A 17,744-nucleotide genomic window follows, 5' to 3' on the forward strand; every position below is an offset into this window, starting at 1 on the left:
GCATTTGGTAGAATATTCTCTTGTGTAATCACAGTCCAGTTCTTTGGAACCAAGGCATTGGGAAAATCTGAAAATATCTGTGAATCTGAGTTTTCAAAGACAGTTTATAAAAATCTGTTCTTTGGCTGTCTGAAGAAAACTTAAATTTAGTACAAAAGAAAATTCCCTGTGATCATACTTGTTGCCAGACGAATGGCATACTTTGAAAGAATGAATGGGCTAAAATAGATTCATGGGGGAAAAAACATCAATGGTTATGTAAATCTGAGTAGTTAAAGTCATTGAATATAATGGCCAAGTTTTTAGAAGCATATGTATTCTACAGGGAAGAATTGTTATTTTTGTTTAGGCTGTAGTTAATTCTTTTTAAAACTACGTTAGGAATAAGGGAAAGATGTTAAAAATACCCCTTTATTTGTAGCTTGGACAAGTTTCTCTATCTTTAACCTCTATTCTCTAGGGGCTTGTTCAGGGGAGTTATTGTTAGTGGGTTTTTTTGATTGGTTGCTTTGTTTGGTGTGTGTGGGGGTGTGAGGGGGTATATTTTTGGGTTTCTTGTGCTGTTCAGATACATGGCTCTGGGCCCAGAGGAGGAAAAAACCCAAACCCTTGTTTTTGTTCTTGTTCTAGATTACGTATCGACTACGGTATCTCCTCCGAGCAAGGTGTGATCCTTCCCCAGTGACTAACAATACCATCCAGTTCCACTGTGACCCTAGCTTCTGGGCTCAGAATATTTTCAATCTAGGTATGATACATTTTTATTAGCCTTTTGGTGTCTTGATCCTATTTTGAAAGCAGCTTTCTTTTTGTGACGACAGCCTCTGCGCTATTCATTTCTTCATTTACTCTGTTAAATGTATTTCCCTAACTGTGAAAAACATTTAAAGTGCATTGCATGGGGAAAAGTTTTATTTATAAATACTATGATAAAGTATTAACAAATGTATCTTGTTTGAATGGTATATGTGGTGGTGAAAATAGCAGCTTTCAGCTTTCTGGTCAATACTTCTAACTTCTGGCTTCTAAAACAAGGAACACAGTTTTTAACCTTATTTCCTATCCAAAGAAAGGGTTCCTGCTGTCAACCAGCACTCCCAGGTCCTTTCCCATGGGACAGCTTTCAGCCACAATGATAAGCACTCTAAGAACTCAACAGCTTGGCAGGACTTAAAGGTTTTAGAGGCCTTTCAGGATTTTGACTGTTGTTGTGCTTCCTTTCTCTCTCCACTGTTATCTTGGTGGGCATTTTTGTTTTTCTGCCATATGCAGAAGGCTTTGTGAGATTCCTGTGGGACATTTTCTGCCTTTCATCAGAAAGTGCTCTCTCAGTGTACAGGGGTGCAAATGTGTGATTCTCTAAAATCTCAGAGGCAGAAAGTGTTGTGGCACTTCAAGGCAGACAAGCTCCTTTTCCCAGACAAGAGGACACTGGATGGTAGCAAGGAAATTCTCCAAGTTCCTTCTTTATAAATAATTTTCTTAGAGGCAGGAATTGAAAGTGAAACATATTTCCAGAAACCAGCTGTCAGGTTGTGTGGTGATAACTCTGAATTGCTGCTCAGCTGAGATGTTTGTCATGAGCTGACTTTTTCCTGTGTTTGGTAGACTCTTTTTCTTGTGTATATTTATTTCATGAACCTCTGAAATACAGTCCCTTGTATTCTGAAAAGTGCTACAATAGAAATGGCACCTGTATAGACCAGCACTGGGGTTCTTGTAAGACTTTAAGTGACAGATAAAACCAAATCATGTTTATCTATTTAGTTTCAGAAATCACAGCCTTCAGGCCATTTTGTTTATGATCAGACATGTTCAGTTTCTGTAGATGGGCTAGATATAAGAACCAGTGAAGAAAAATAAAATAAAGTCTGAGTAAAGAAACAAATTACTTCAGAAATGGTTTTTGAGTTCTAGTCAGGCTGCATGTCACTGACAGTGTGATGGCATTTCTGCTAACTGCCATACCTCAGTACTGATTTTATTTCTTTTGTTTAAAATAGGTTCTTTAGTAATTGAAGATAAGGAAACTCCACCACATATGCCCAAGAGCCCTGTGATGGAAGCAAATTTGCAGCCACCAGGCAGCTTACCTCCCAACCAGCTCTCCAAGTTCCCAACCCAGATCAGCCTGGCTCAGCTGCGCCTGCAGCACATGCAGCAGCAGGTCATGGCTCAGCGGCAGCAAGCTCAGCGCAGAGCAGGACCTGCACTTCTGCCAAACACAAGAGTGCCAGGAGCCATGCAACAACCTCCTGCTTCTCATCAGGTAAGCCAGCACTCTTCTCAGTCTCTCTTTTTTCCATGGAACTGAAGGAGAAAATAAAGATATGAAAAAAAGGAAAGCAATTAAACCTAGATACATAAGTTCAGCTGTCCTCATCTTCAGCATGCAGCTGTGTAGATGGTTTAGAGGACATTTTCTTTACTGAGAAATGAGTGGGCATTTTAAACTTGCCTTGCAAAATGCGTGGTAGCACCCAGCCTGTATTTATTCTTGAAAAAAAATAAAACCTTATTGCATCCAGCCATATACAGTGCTTAGCAACATTTTTGTGTTTTTGTCAAGTGATCAAAAAGTTAATGTCATTAATTTTTTTTGCTAAATCTATTTTGCATACCATCCAATGATTGTCTCATGTATCTTTCAAAGTTGGAAACAATCTCACTGGCTGTTGTTATTTCTCTTCATATAATAAAATAATTCAAAACTCTCTACTAGATTTTAACATTGAAATTCAATGCTTTTGATCATTCAGATAAATGGTGTGGTAGTATTTATTTGCATATAATTTATGAGGAGTTTCAGAAGTTTGAAAGGACCATTTAGTAAAAAATGTGTGGAATATAGAACAGACCTCAGCTAACTTGCAGAACTGCTTTCATTGTTTTTATGCAGGCACCTCCACGCTTGATTCATTTTCAGAATCATAGTCCCAAGCCCAATGGTTCAGCTCTTCCTGCACAACAGATGAGATTTCCCCAGAATCAGAACCTACCAAGGCCAGCAGTGAAGCCCAACCCATTGCAAATGGCATTCTTGGCACAGCAAGCTATAAAACAGGTAAAGTGTCTTTCCCTTTTCACTTTCCATTTAGAAATTAAACATCAAATGTGCCTTATATCATCTTTTATCCTACACTTCTAGAGTGCTTTTCAATTAAAACAGAGATTACATTATTTTTCTATGACAAGATACCCATAATTTTCTTCATGAGGTAAATGTCAAGTTGCTTTCATTTGGACAGTTCTAAGCAGCTGAAGCATTAGGGAGATGAGCCCCTGTGTGAGCTGTGCAGGTGTTTCATTCTCTTTCTTGCTGTTGCTGTGGTTTCTGACCATTTATGCAAAACTTAGCATGGCCATGGTCTGTACACTGCAGTCAGTGAGTAGACAAATCAGAAAATCCCAGTTTATGTTGATGATAGTGACTTCACCAGGAGCCAGGTAAAACCTTGACTGAAAAGCTAGAGCTGCCATGGTTCCCCAGGGGATGGCAAATCTGAACCCTTATAGGTGAGGGAAGAAAAGAGAGTCCACAATTGTGGGACCTCTGCTGAGTGAGACTAATCAATGCCCAGCTGATCAGCAGCTGAACTGGGGCAGAAGCAAACACACTGGTGTTTAGGAAGGCTCATCTTTATTAAAAACCATATTATTACCACATGAGTTGCTGGGTGCAGGTAAGCAGGAAAGAATCAAACAAATCTGTCACATGAAAAGTGGGGTAATACCAGTTATGTTTGCAATGTTTATGATGTCAGAAAACTAATTCAATTAAATGGAAGAAAGCTGAACAATATCTAAGAGAACTTGTGAGAATAAAATTAAGTCACTTCTATTCTGTGCTTCTGAGAAGAAGGCTGGCCTGTCTACAAGCCTTTCTTTCAAGATACCTCATAATTCAGTAATGTCTTTCTGAAACTAGAGGCCAGTAAATAAAATGACTGACTAAAAGGAAATTGAGCAGAGTCAGATTTTGCCTGCAGTTGCCAGGAAATTCCATTAAAGTCATTGAAAACTGCATACATCTAGATGAGAAAGAAATTTGGTCTGACTTGACTGTGCACTTGATATCATGGTGTTAAATGTATATATGGATGGAGATCCAGTCAGCATTTCAAATTCTTAATGACTTTATGTTGTTAAGGGAACATCAAAGACTTCGAGGCATGCAGGTTTATTTGGTAAAGCACTGGAGCAGTTGTGCCTTCAGCCTATTACCTGTAATGCTTTTATTTAACAAAAACTGTTACTTTTCTTCCACAACACTGTCAATGCAGCATGAAATATTAATAGGTACTTAACACTGAGGTATAGCTTTGAATTTAAGAATTTGCATTCATTTCTTCTATTCATAGTTTTCAACTGCTTGTCATCTTTCTGTGAGATTGGTTCATGAAATGAGATAACTTCAGAGTAAATCAGGATTTTATGTTTGAAGTCAGCTTCCTGAGCTAAGCTGCTGGTTCTATCAGTATATTCAGTTAGATGTGACCTGTTGCAAAGAAAAAAAAAGCTGAATTGTGGATTTTTGTCTCTTCTCTTTAGTGGCAGATCAGTAGTGGACAAGCTTCATCCACCCCTTCAACTGCAAGCAGCTCCACATCGACTCCATCCAGCCCCACAGTCACCAGTGCTGCTGGGTGTGATGGGAAGAATTACGGCCCCCCCGTGATAGATTTGAGTTCCCCAGTGGGCAGCTCCTATAATCTGCCATCCCTCCCTGATGTGAGTGTGACACAGAGGCAATGTTTTACTGATTCTATTTTGAAGCCTAATGTTTCTGAGAAATAGAAACCTTTTAGACTGAAATTCTGTTTGTCAAAATGAAACAGTTCTAGGAAATAAACATTGCAGAGTTGCCTGCACATTGCTGGAAATACTCAGAACCAGTCTGGGAGACAGCTGTTAGGACAACTAAGAAAAAAAAGTAGGATTACAAGTTGTAATTGGACATGTTTATTTGTATGCTGCATATTTTTCTGCAGCCCTCTTAATGATCCTTACAAAATTCTTACAAAAATATGTTAGCTTAGCTTTTGTTGATCGGTGTCCATAGATAGCAATGGTTTGCTGATGGCATTTCTGGTAGATTTTTAACATTTTTAAAATCTATTTTTAACTTATTAAAGGAGCTATCTTAGGTAGGTATTATTTGTCAGCATACTGGATATATTCCTTATGTCTTTTCCTTTTGGTACTTCTTTTCTTCATATATTCTCTAATGTGCCTCTGAGCTGGTGATAGAAAGAGCATAGTAAGGTCATAATTTCTTAACCTTCTAAGCTTCTCTTTTATAATATCTTCTGAATGGTGCATGTTTGCCAGAGGTCCATGTTGGAGTTATTGAGTCTTAGGTGATTTTATTTTTCCACATAAGTACCTAACCTGTTTTTTGTGGTCTAAGGTTTGTAGATATCTGAAGTGTCATGGTTTTCTAGTCATAGCTTGCTGTTACTTCCTTTATCCCCCATCTATGCTTTGTTTTTACCTACATACTGTGTGTTCTCTTTATTAAAATGGAGTACCTAGGCTACAGAATCACAGTATCTGTCAGACTTCGAGGGGGAGCTACACAACACAGTCATTAAACCACTGAGTCTGTGAGACATTTTAGCATATTTGTTTCTGTGACAGTATTATGAACTCTTCTGCTCTTGTGTGGTGGAGTTCATGCTTTCAAGACACATGGCCCAAATCACTGTAAATATGCTGACCTTGCCAAGGCTGCTGCATCCACTTTGGATACATCTTATCAAACATTATCTTACATACTGGGAGAAACCAAACATTTCAAAAAGTCATTCCCCTCATCAAACCAGAATGTGTAGTTTTTATGGAAAGTTAGAATGCTGCATTGGGAGCCCCTGGAATAAAGTTCAGTTGTCTGGCCTGAGCCATGGTGGAAAGAGCAAGTGTTGGCTTGCTGTTTCCATTTTGAGTCAATATGCATGGCTCCTGTCCAGAGGGTATGTGGGACAGATGGGATTGAGTGTCCTTTGAGTTTCTTCCAGTCCTGTTCAACACCCATGGATTAAGGGGTAGTTTGTGTATAGCATATTATCTTTTTGAGAGTATTTAATGTGAGCAAGTCCAAAGAAGGTATGGAGATAAACTTACTTCAGTGTTTGAAAGCTCCATGTTTGCTTTAAGCCTTCTCTGTAGCCTGTGGAGAAAAATTGGCATGTACAGAATTATCTGCTCTTAAAATGAAGCACTGTCTGGATTTGGCTATTTCTTTTTAGGGAAAGCAAGATTACATGTTTTAAAGTAACCATCTCGCTTTTGGATGGGTAAACCTTGGTGAAATGCATTTTGGTCTTTGCTTTCAAAATAACAGCATGGCAGAGGCTTTTTCAGTTTTGTTTTGTTTTTGTTGTTTTGGAGGGGTTTTTTTCCCTTCCCAACACTAACTGCTTCCATTTGCTTCCCCACCTTTTAGATTGATTGTTCAGGAAACATCACACTGGATAATGCTGTAAGGAAGGATGGCACTGTAGAGCAGAATCAGCCAAAACCCCCTTCAAACAGGACTGTGCAGTCACCAAATTCCTCAGTACCATCACCAGGCCTCTCAGGTAACTGAATGTGGTGCAGTTTTCAATTTAAGTGGCGCAATTAAAAAATCAAATGTGGCAATGTTAACACTGACATCAGAATTAATTATGTTTTATATTAAACTTCAGAAATAAGAAAATGAACACAAAGTTGTAGAAACCCTGGTAGGAAGTAGAGTTGAGATAATATTTTAGCACTGTGATCAAAGGCATCCAGATCTTAAAAACAGGGAGGGGAAAAAAAGGGTAGATTTTAGCAAATTGACTAGAAATACATAGGAAAGTGACACTCTCAGGTGTACACCAGATTAAAACCTAGCAGCTGTGGTAAGAGACAAGTATTTGAGAAGGTGAGAGAGGGTGTAGCAGCACACTAGAAATGGTGCCTTGGGTGGGTAGTGCAGCACTGACACAGGATGACCAGAGAAGTTACTGTGATGGGTGGCTGAATGTGGTAGACCTGGAAGATCCAGGGGATTCCTGTCACCATGCTGGTGGCCCACCATGCTGGTGGCAGCTGTTCCTTGCTCCCATTTTCTGACCTAAGCTGTGGGAATGCTGTGAGTGGGAATTCCCAGGGAGCACTCGTGCGCTGGCGTGGCGCTCCCACATTGCTGCAGGACAGCAGAGACAGCGGGTGGTGCATTCACAGGCAGCACTAACAGCCCACTCAGCCTTCTCAGGGCTGCTGCTCAGCAATCTGCCTCACAAGGCTTTTGGCTCTCTGGGCCCCAGACCTTTGGTCTCTCTCATATCTGTCCCCCAGACTGCTTCCTGCTCGCAGCTCCAAATTTCCTGGCAGTTCTCCTGAGATCTGCTTGAATTTAGTAAGACAAAACAGCCTGCAGTGATCAGGTGGAGAGGTCAGCCAGGCAAGGTACTCACCCATCAGCCTCCTTGCATGTATGGGCCCTTTCTTAGTCCTCTTTCCCTCTGTTAGCTCATGCCTCTCATCCTTTCATGAAAATGTATTAAATGAGATATTTCTCACTGCAGGAGAAATTTTCCCCAAAATGTGTGCATTGCTCTGAGTCACATCTCAGGCCTGTGTTCCGTTCTAATCTGATCCTTCTGTCCTAGGAGGAATCAGTGTGACAAGCATACACCCTCCAATTCGTTCACCCAGTGCCTCCAGTGTTGGGAGCAGAGAGAGGTAAGGAAAGTGTGAGAGAAGGAAACGTAACTTCCACCTGACAGAGCATGCCTGAGTCTCTTCTCTCTTTAATGCATAAAGATGTCGATTTGTCTCACCTTCTCTGTTAACAGGGCAGGCCTGATGGTTGTTACAGCACTCTTTGCATTCTAAAAGCAGTAATTTCATTTGTAAGGCATTAATAGAACATCTAAAGATGTATTGACTCTGTAAATGATGGTTAGGTTGGCATTATTGAAAGAATACCATTTATAAATTAGGTTTTAAGTTCAGAAAAATCGGCTAAAGGAAAAAGCTGCATATTGAAGGCCCTTGTGGAACTATAAATTACTCCAGAATTAACGAACTGATGTTACAGAGAGGGTTATTAAGCATTTTCTTCTGCAATACAGTTAAATGAGCACTAGATATCTACTGAGAGTCTACACAAATGTTTTTATCCCTAACTGATGGAATATTAATGAACAAATATATTTACACAGCGTTGCTTAAAGAGTGCAGATATGTTAATGCGTTGCAATAAATTAGAGCATGCATCTGACATGAGATTAATTTTTCATGCAGAGAAAAATCAGATGACATTCATCCTACTTGAGTTGGAAATGCAGGTGCTTTTTAATCTGGAATACCTTTTGCTCTATTCCATTTACATGGTAAATTCTGAAGGACTCTTATGAACAGCTTAAATGAACAGTTTAAATGGTTGTTTGAAGAGTCTTTACTTGCATTTAAAAATGTGATTTGATATGCTGATGCTTGAATTAATTGTGTTAGATTTAAATTCTTCACTTTTATTTAAAAAGATGAACAGGTATTTTAAAGTTTGATTGTCCATTCTCATCTTGGTAGGACTAAATACATGGAAAAAGACAGATCTAGTTCCAAAAGTAGGGTCCAAGTTTTGGTGGAGCTGCAAGGCTCTAAGAAAATTTCCCAAGATAATATAAATATGTATTTTATCTGCTTTATTTGGTTGTATAGTTTACAATGCCCAGTGAAGGTGCTTTTTTGTGCATGATTTGAAAGAAACTGAACTTTGCAAATTTTGCACTAATGGGTCAAACCATGAGTAATTCTCAAATTTTAATGGTGGAGCCATTAAAATTTTCCCATTTGGTAATGCTTTTTCAGTATACATCAAAGGAAATAAGCTTGGATGTTGCATTCCATAAAGAGAATACTACTCAGGATTCAAAGAAACAAAGTGGATTCACATCCTGAGGTCTTGGAAAGCATCAGTGTACAAAAGGTGTCCAGTTCTCACTCCCAATTTCCTTTTTTTCCTGCCTCTTCCTGTCATTTACAGTTCTGGCTCCTCCAGCAGGCCCCCAGGAGCTGATTCCACACACAAAGTCCCTGTTGTTATGTTGGAGCCCATCAGAATTAAACAGGAGTCAAGTCCATCAGAGGAGACCTTTGATTTCCCCATCGTTGTCGTGAAGGAAGAGACAGAGGAGGAGCCCCGGCCTCGGAATGTAATGTTTGCAGCTGGAAAGAGCTCCTTTCTCTTTGGAGGGTATTTTGTATTTATGGGGAATTAAATAATTTACTTGTATTCTGCTGGGAACTGTTTTAAGGGAAAACTAAAAAGCTAAGTAAAAGGAAGAGATGAAATTCAAAATCAAACTAGCCCTACTGCCAATTAAATTAAATGGTGTGATCAGATTGCTTTTATCCATTGAAAACCTGGGAAATCCAGGAATAACTTGCAGAGATGACATTTTCAGGTGCTGCTAGGAAATATTTCTAGGCATAGTGCAGCAATATCCTTAAACAAGGTACTACTTTTTGGGCCATCAGAGGTTAGTTTTTTATTGGTGGAGCAGTAAATAGCCTTTCCTAGCTAATTTCTTTTGTTCATTTGCCTTTGTTATAGAGTATTACTAATTTCTGCATGCATGTAGCAAGTTGTATGGCTGCTGGTATAGAAATCTGTTATTCAGGTCAGTTAGCACGTTTTTAGGGTCATGTAAATTCACATAAATACTGTAATCTGACTTCCTTTGTTTCTTCCTGCAGTCCATACTTACTTCCTTGCTGCTGGATACCAGTCACAATTCCACTTCTGAGGAAGCCATGCTAAGAACAGATGCACCAGACAGCACAGATGACCAGCCAGGGGCACTGCAGGAGAGCACCTTCCCTGGGAAAACAGGATGGATGGGATCCTCCCATGCTGGCGAGGGCAGAAAAGAGGATGATCCCAATGAAGATTGGTGTGCTGTATGTCAAAATGGAGGGAAGCTCCTCTGCTGTGAGAAGTGTCCCAAAGTATTCCATCTTTCCTGTCATGTCCCTACATTGATGAGCTTTCCAAGGTAATTGACTTTTTAGATTCCATCTACAATTGCACTAGAAGACATTTGATTTCTATTGTGAAACCCAGGGTAAAAAGTTTCAGTCTCAGAAGAAGAGCAGTGCTTTCTTTAAAGTCTTTTATCCAGGAGTTTTATTACTTGGAGAAAATTTGAATTTTCATGAAACTTCAGCTTAATTGTATATTTTTCTACAAAATCTAGTAAAACTCTTCACTTATTTGACAATTAAGCAAGCTCACATCTAGGGCATCTATTATTAAAACTGGGACACAGAATTAGCAATATGTCATAAAATGTTTTAAGGGTGACTGAAATTAGTTAAATTTCTTCATAATAATGATTTTTAAAAAAATTAAGACATGTCTACATGAAAAATCTGAATTAATATAGTATTAAATATATTACCTCAGTGCTAAACATGGCTACACTCCAAGCATGGGATGTGTAGTGACTGACATATTTTATAACAGCCAGTATTGAAACAAGCATTGGGCTTTCTTGGTTGGCTGTTACAAAACCATTGCTCAGTTTCTTGACTTTCAAAATCAAGCTTTAAGTAGATTATTGTTATAAGCATTACTGGCATTTGCTTCTGGAATTTGTGTCTTTGATTGAAATAAAGGGCATTTGTTAATGCCCCAGCTTGGAAATGTCATGCTATGAGCTTGTTTGCATTAAAGAATAAAAACATTGGTCATGACATGCTCATTGGTTAATGCTTTTATAAATATTAGGTTTTCTGATTAAATATCAGCATAGTTTACTGGTGTAAAACATTTGCATAGCATCTCTGTGCTACTCTGAACAGGCATACTTCTGGAAGTATGTCTTAAATGTCAGTTGAAATGGCACATAAAAATGTTTCTTTTACTTTTTGAAACTTCAATTTCCAGGGGTTTTTTAATTAAAACAATGCTACATTACAGTTTTATGCCATAAGGAAAACCCAGTAAGGTTACAGTAAGCACTTACATTAATAAATATTCTTTCTGGCAAGGAAACAAAATAATAATCTTGAAGCAGGTAGATAACTATCCATTATAAGACTTTGTTTCTATTAAAATTAAATATTCAATAGCAAGTCTTTAAAATGCTTTATTTTTACTGGATCATTCAGTGGAAACTGAGGTGATGATGTCTGAGGGCAAGAGAGCCAAAAACCACTCTGGTGGCAGGTGTTCAGATCTGTAAAGGTGCATATTGCTACAGGTGCATTGTGTTCCTGGGCTCCAGAGCAGTTAGGTGAAGTTTCCTCCTGACTTCTGATGTATCAGGTTTTTGTTCTCTTCTTTGTGGGGTTGCTTGCTTTTTTTCCTTCCAGCTCTAAATCTGCCAAACAAACTTTAGTCTCTTAGCATTAGTTCCTTCAAACACACAAAATAATTCTGTTACTATTGTGTCAGGGGTGGCAGTCTGCTGCTTTCGTGGTTGCTTTTTTTTCCTGTTTCAGGTGGATAGAGCAATTTCATAGGTTCAAAGAGTCACGGGGTATTTTGGGTTGGAGGGACCTTTAAAGACCCTCTAATTTTAACCCCCCTGCAACACTCAGGGACATCTTCAACTAGACAAGGTTGCTCAGAGCCCCATCCAACCTGGCCTTGAATGTTTCCAGGAATAAGGCATCCACCACCTCTCTGGGCAACCTGTGCCAGTGTTTCACAGTCCTCACTGTAAAAAACTTTTTCCTTGTATCCAGTCTGAATCTGCCCTCTTTCAGTTTAAAACATGTTCCCACATAGATTCATAGGGCCACAGCATCTTATTTCTTTCACTCCAAGCTACAACATTCTTTCTGATTCTTGGATATTTTAATACATGATTTCTTGTATCTCAAGATCTCTAGGTCATAGCCTGTATTAAATTTTGTGTGTCTGCCACATCATTTCTGTGAGGCTTGTCCAGGCACAGAGGTGACACTGTCATAAATCACTCTGTGAAGTTAAGACAGTAGAAAGCAAAACTTCTTGTTGAAGCAAAATGCCCATCATTCACCACTGCATGCTAAAAACTGGCAGATGGTGAAAATCTTTGGATCACTCTGACATAGAAAACAGTAAGATGAATTCTTCTGCCTTACTATTGAAATGAGATAAAGAGTGCTGCAAAAACTATTTCCCATTTATGAAGACTCTGTTTAACATGCCTCTGGGTAAATGCATGCATTTGGTCTCATAACTGGTTATTGCTGGATTCTGTCTATTGTGTGACGATTCAGCCCTCTGGTGGTTATCTGCAAGCATGCAGTTTCTCTTTTTGTAGAGAACTATAGTGAAAAAATAGACTCTTCAGAGTTTTTTTCAAAACTTTCAAGTTCACAACTAGTGTTCAACAATCAGTAGACATAGCTTGCAGAACTAATTATCTTATAATCTTATGCTGACCTTTAAATCTCCAGTACTGTCTTATGCAAACTGGTAAAATCATGAATACCTCAAAGTTTTAAGGAGTGAAATATTTTCAGTTTCACAAAGAATCCTGTCTATGGTAATCTCTGTAGATTAGTAATGTGCTGTAGGATCAAGCTTGTAGAGGGTATGTAGTTCTCACCATATAATACTAACACTTTTCCTTCTCTTCAGCCCATATGACTCCTTCAGTCTCTCTGTAGTTATGGCTGTACAGGGCTTTCATAGTGCTGTCCTTAAATCCTTTCATAGTGCTGTCCTTAAATGCTCAAGTGAAAAAACTCAGGATTGACAAAGGTAGAGACCATCTGTCTGTCTTTCTGCTAGGACACCACTAATGGCACCAGTGACACTAAAAGGAAACAAAGCTGTAGTAAAGCATTTTTGCCAGCAGCCTTTTGTACCACCACCAAGAATACAACAGAGATGCAGAGAAAACCCACCCCACAGATGAGGGATTTACCCAGAAATATGTGGAAAGCCTCCCACAAAGGAGTGCTCCCTCACTGAGCTCAATGTGTCTGTTTGTCTTCTTTAGTGGAGAGTGGATCTGTACATTCTGTCGGGATTTGTCCAAGCCAGAAGTTGAATATGACTGTGATAAACCTGCTCACAGCTCTGAAAAAAGAAAATTGGAAGATACTGGGGGTTTGGCACCCATAGACCGCAGGGTAAGGATAAAATTACTATTTAAAACCTTAAAGCTGAAGCAATTTTGAACTGTGTTAGAAACTTTTGTCAATGTTTAGCTGTTTTCTGTTGGCAACTTGTGTATGAGTATTTCATTTGGAGTCTTAGTCTACACGTAGAAAGAACCATGGAGACTCCCAGGCTCATAATGTATGGCACTGATTATGTGGGTGATGAGATTTTTTGCTAGCACAGTATCTAAATGTTGCCAATGCAGTGTGTAATAAGCAGGTCTGAAGGGCTGTAACATAGACAGGGTCAGCTGCAATCATGCAGGTTTGTACAAAGCACAATTGCAAAGCAGCAAAGCACCCATGGAGCTACATCAGGATTTTATCTCCACCTGTTACTCCCCTGTCCTAACCTGAGTGTTCCCATCCTCGGGCTGGGTGTGCCCTGCAGGTGTCCCAGGGCTGGGATGCACCTGGCAGCTGCCCTGCAGCCTCGGGAGGTCACTTTGCCATTTGGCCCGGGCTCCAGGAGCGTTCTGTGCCCTTTGAGGGCCCATGTGCACCAAGATCAGTCACAGCCATCACCACTCCCCCACCCATGGAATGCATTAATTAGGCAAGCATCCAGAGAGTTCCTCCTGCAATTCCCACCTGGTGTTCTGATCTTAGGACAGATCACATTGCCCATCAATTGTGTGTGTGTGGAGGACAGACTTTGTCACACCATTATTTACATGTGCTCTATTTGTATTTTGCATTAAATGTAAGTTATGAGCCCTGTAAAGATGCTAATAAGGGATCATCGAGCATAAAATCACACAGAAGTATTTTTTAGAATCTCTTTCAAGGCTCAAGATCCAGTTTATTATATTTGAATACACAAAGAAAAAGGGGGAATACTGAGTTCTGTATTTTCTGTAGTTAGTGATTTTAGAATAAGCTGTGTAGGATTCCTGAATTACTTGGGTATCTGTTTTTCTTGGCACAGAAGTGTGAAAGACTGCTGCTATACCTCTACTGTCATGAAATGAGTCCTGCCTTTCAAGATCCAGTTCCTCCCACAGTATGTACCTCACTTCTATTTTATGGTAGCAATATATTTGCCATGTTTCTAGTGGCATTCTAAAGTCCATTATCATAAGTCAAATTCCACAGACGTTCAATGTATTAAACATGTTTAGTTTTATTCAAACTGTCTGAAGGGGGAAGTTAAAAGTTGAAGCATTGGGTTGGCAGGGGATTTACAAGTAAAATTCCACAATAACTGATTTTACTTAATACTTCAAAAGTAGTTTTGAAAAGTAATTTCTAACACTGCTGACTTCATACCCTGAGTTACATTGCTGAGAAGGTAAATTGGGATATATTTGGGGGTTTTAAACATTACCTGATTTTGAGAATTGGGATACTCCATAGTACTTATACGAAATTGAATTTCTTATTGACTTGAAATTTGTTAGTTTAAAATGGTAAACAGTACCTGGGTGCAGTAGAAGTCCAGAGCTACAAAGAGCTACCACTGTGATCAGATGAAAAGATGTTCTTCGTGACAAGGCAATGGGGAAGAACAAGTCAATGGGGAAAGAGTTCATCAAAATGTTCCTAGGCAGCCTTTACTCCATTTGAATAAGAATTCTGAAGAACATTCCAGAGTTTAATAATAAGAAATGGCACAAGAGATTAACTGATTATTCATATTATGGTTATGTGTTACTAAATTCAGGTATTAAAAGCATGAGTCCAATTAGGAGAATGTAGGAAAAAATAAAAATATATTACTACTGGTTTTCATTCTTATTTACTTTCTTATTCCTTCTAAAGAAAAAAAACCTCTTGATCCTACAGCCACAGTTTGGATATGAAAACCACTGATAGCTCTGAAATTTGCCATAATTTCAAAGGACTTATTTCATATGGTGGTCTTGAGAGTGAAACTAATAGAGAGCTTATTTGACTACACCTGAAAATAACATCCAAACCAACTCATTGGCTCTATTGTATGTCCTTAGTGGAGTTTTTTATGTATTTCTCTTTGATTTTAAAATCGGCATTGGAAAGACTATACTTTAGCCAACAAATTGTCATACATCACTGTTAATCCAGAAACTGTCTGCATGTATGTTAGAAGTGCAATTCTGGTATCTTTGAGTTGTACTTGGAAGATGAGTCTAAATCTTGCCTACTCCCTCAAATCTAAGTGTTTATGAAACAATAAATTATGAACATGATTGCATTTTGGACTTTTTTCCCACCACTTAGGTCCCTGATTACTACAGAATAATCAAGAAGCCTATGGACTTGTCAACTATCAAGAGAAGACTTGAAGTGACCAATTCATTCTACACAAAGCCAGAAGATTTTGTGGCTGATTTCAGACTGATTTTCCAAAACTGTGCTGAATTTAATGAGGTTAGAAAAGTAGATACTTCATCAGTTTTGTTGGCTTAGTTGTTTTCAGCATAACTGTAATGGGGGTACAACTTACAACACAAGAATTTATTGTATTAAACTTACTTTGATTATGAGAAAAACAGTGAAAACATAGATCAGATTTGACACTGCTGTGATAACTCTGCAGTGGAGATCTTTCCAGAAAAGGGAGGAGGGTGGTAGCAAACACAGCTGAATGGCCTGACAGCAGCTAAAGAAAAGGACAATGTTTATTATCATACAGGTTAATGGTGGGCATTATGATCTAAAAATTGGTTTCATCCTGCTTGTGTCAGATCTTCAATCAGTGGGGTTTTCATTCTGGGATCCCTTATGATTTCAAGTTGCATGTAATAGTTATTATCCCCTACTGCACATCAGAGAATATGTAGTGAAATAGGATGCAGGTTCTGAGTGGGCCACAAAATGAGAGAGAATTACAGTGGGAAAAAAGGCTTTTCCAAGTGGCTTCTGTGGGGTTCTCATCCAGTCACCCAGACAGCTAGGACTTACTCCTACACTGGTGATATCTGCTTCAAGAAACTGGTAGCTGTGGTGGCTGTGGATGCCTTTAGAATTGCTCAGTCTTCCATGTTACACTCATCATCTACCAAGTAATATTTTCTCTGTTTCTAAAAAGATCTGTAAGCTAGAGAAGTTTCTAACACCCCGAGAACATATCTGTGTTTCACAACACAACTCTGTCCCCCTGCTCCCACCCCAGTCAGGATTTAAGAGTTTTTAGAATCTTTATACAGCTTTGGGTACCCAGGCAGTGTGGCTTTTGTGAGAGGCTTCTGTGGTCACCTGTTAGAGAAAAAAAATCATTGGTGGTTGTTGGCTGGAAGATTGCCCTCACTCTGTATTTTTGTGCTCTTTGGGGCCCTGTGCTCCATAGCCATTCCTGCTGATGAGTGATAATTTTTTTTTTGGTAGTTTGTACCTAAAAGACCTAATGTGATCTAAGTCCAAAGCTGTTTCACAGTGCACTGATGTTGTTCATTCACCCACAGCCCGATTCAGAAGTGGCTGATGCCGGCATGAAACTTGAAGCCTACTTTGAAGACCTTCTAAGGAACCTTTATCCTGAGAGAAAGTTCCCTGTACAGCCAAGCAGCCAGAGTGAAAAAGATAACCCAGAACTTACCGATGACTCGGATGATGACTTTGTACAGCCCCGGAAAAAACGCCTCAAAGGAGAAGAGCGTCAGTTCCTTAAATGAGCCACATGTGTTACTACAGAAAGTTTTTTAAAAAACTGAAAATATTTATCACTGGTATCACTGTTTTGACTTGTAGGTTTGTGAATATTTACTAGACTTTCTACCCCCTGTCTGAAACACAAATCTAATGGAGATCAAGGCATGTGAAGAGCTTCTCTGAAGTTCAAACCTTTCATCTCTTTTCTGGAGCAGCTCAGAAATTGCCATTTGCGTGGGGTGACAGCTGTTTAACTTTGCTTTGAAGAAGTTTGTACAGAATTGAACTTCAAAACATGACATGAGTTCAACATGTGGCTTTCTGAGTTTAAAGAAAATGTGATCTCACCAGACTTTTAATTTTACCAAAGGCATGTGGCTGGCCATAATTTGATCTCTCTGTACTGTATTTAACACAAGCCATGAAAAAAGATGGTGTAACGTTGTTGTCCTGCAGTTACTGGTTGGTATAATGAAAGTGTAGTTGCCCCCAAAGAAGTTACTGGAAATTTTTAAATGTAAGGGAGAGGGTATTAAAAATAACTTAAAAAAAACCCCAAAACAATGAAGAGGAATTTGTGTGAGGGTTTCTAATGGAGGAAGTAAAGAACAGAATATTTTGGTTTGCGCCATGTTTCTCACCACTAGCAGGAGCAAATGGTATTTCTGTACTATTTTAACAGGTTTCTCAAGTGTGATGTACCTCTGTTTAATGAAGTTGGTGGGAAAGTCTTAAGTGGAAAAATGTTTGTTTCCAAAACCAGTCATTTTTGTGAATTTTTAAAGAGGGGAGAAAAAGCATCCTTTCTGTGCACAATCTCTTGTTCTTTTCCCACATTTCTAAATATGTCAGAATGCAACCAGTATTCACTAGCGAGTACATAAGTTTGAAGAGAAAGGTATTGCTCTTCAGCCCTCCATCTGTCCTTGATCACCAGAAAATGAAGATGAATTGCCTTATTTTGTTCCATCTACTTTCCAGAAGCTCTGACAACAACCTTGGGATTGCTTCTGCCCTCGGAGCACACTTCCAGTGGG

General features: G+C 39.1%; 1 protein-coding gene across 1 annotated transcript in view; it reads left to right on the forward strand.

The window, feature by feature from the left end:
• The window catches only part of TRIM24 (tripartite motif containing 24), a 55,003-nt gene extending 37,534 nt beyond the window's left edge, over nucleotides 1-17,469 (forward strand). Inside the window, exons 8-19 of the mRNA XM_054631022.2 lie at nucleotides 631-748; nucleotides 2,004-2,269; nucleotides 2,900-3,064; nucleotides 4,552-4,731; nucleotides 6,446-6,581; nucleotides 7,641-7,713; nucleotides 9,020-9,188; nucleotides 9,733-10,031; nucleotides 12,975-13,107; nucleotides 14,066-14,140; nucleotides 15,337-15,486; nucleotides 16,521-17,469. Coding sequence (XP_054486997.2) covers nucleotides 631-748; nucleotides 2,004-2,269; nucleotides 2,900-3,064; nucleotides 4,552-4,731; nucleotides 6,446-6,581; nucleotides 7,641-7,713; nucleotides 9,020-9,188; nucleotides 9,733-10,031; nucleotides 12,975-13,107; nucleotides 14,066-14,140; nucleotides 15,337-15,486; nucleotides 16,521-16,730 — 1,974 coding nt within the window. The 3' untranslated portion in view covers nucleotides 16,731-17,469. The remainder of the gene's footprint in view (nucleotides 1-630; nucleotides 749-2,003; nucleotides 2,270-2,899; nucleotides 3,065-4,551; nucleotides 4,732-6,445; nucleotides 6,582-7,640; nucleotides 7,714-9,019; nucleotides 9,189-9,732; nucleotides 10,032-12,974; nucleotides 13,108-14,065; nucleotides 14,141-15,336; nucleotides 15,487-16,520) is intronic.
• Nucleotides 17,470-17,744: the final 275 nt, after the last annotated feature.

Source organism: Agelaius phoeniceus, chromosome 5 (genome assembly GCF_051311805.1).
Source record: "Agelaius phoeniceus isolate bAgePho1 chromosome 5, bAgePho1.hap1, whole genome shotgun sequence".
In the NCBI taxonomy this organism is placed as follows: Eukaryota; Metazoa; Chordata; class Aves; order Passeriformes; family Icteridae; genus Agelaius; species Agelaius phoeniceus.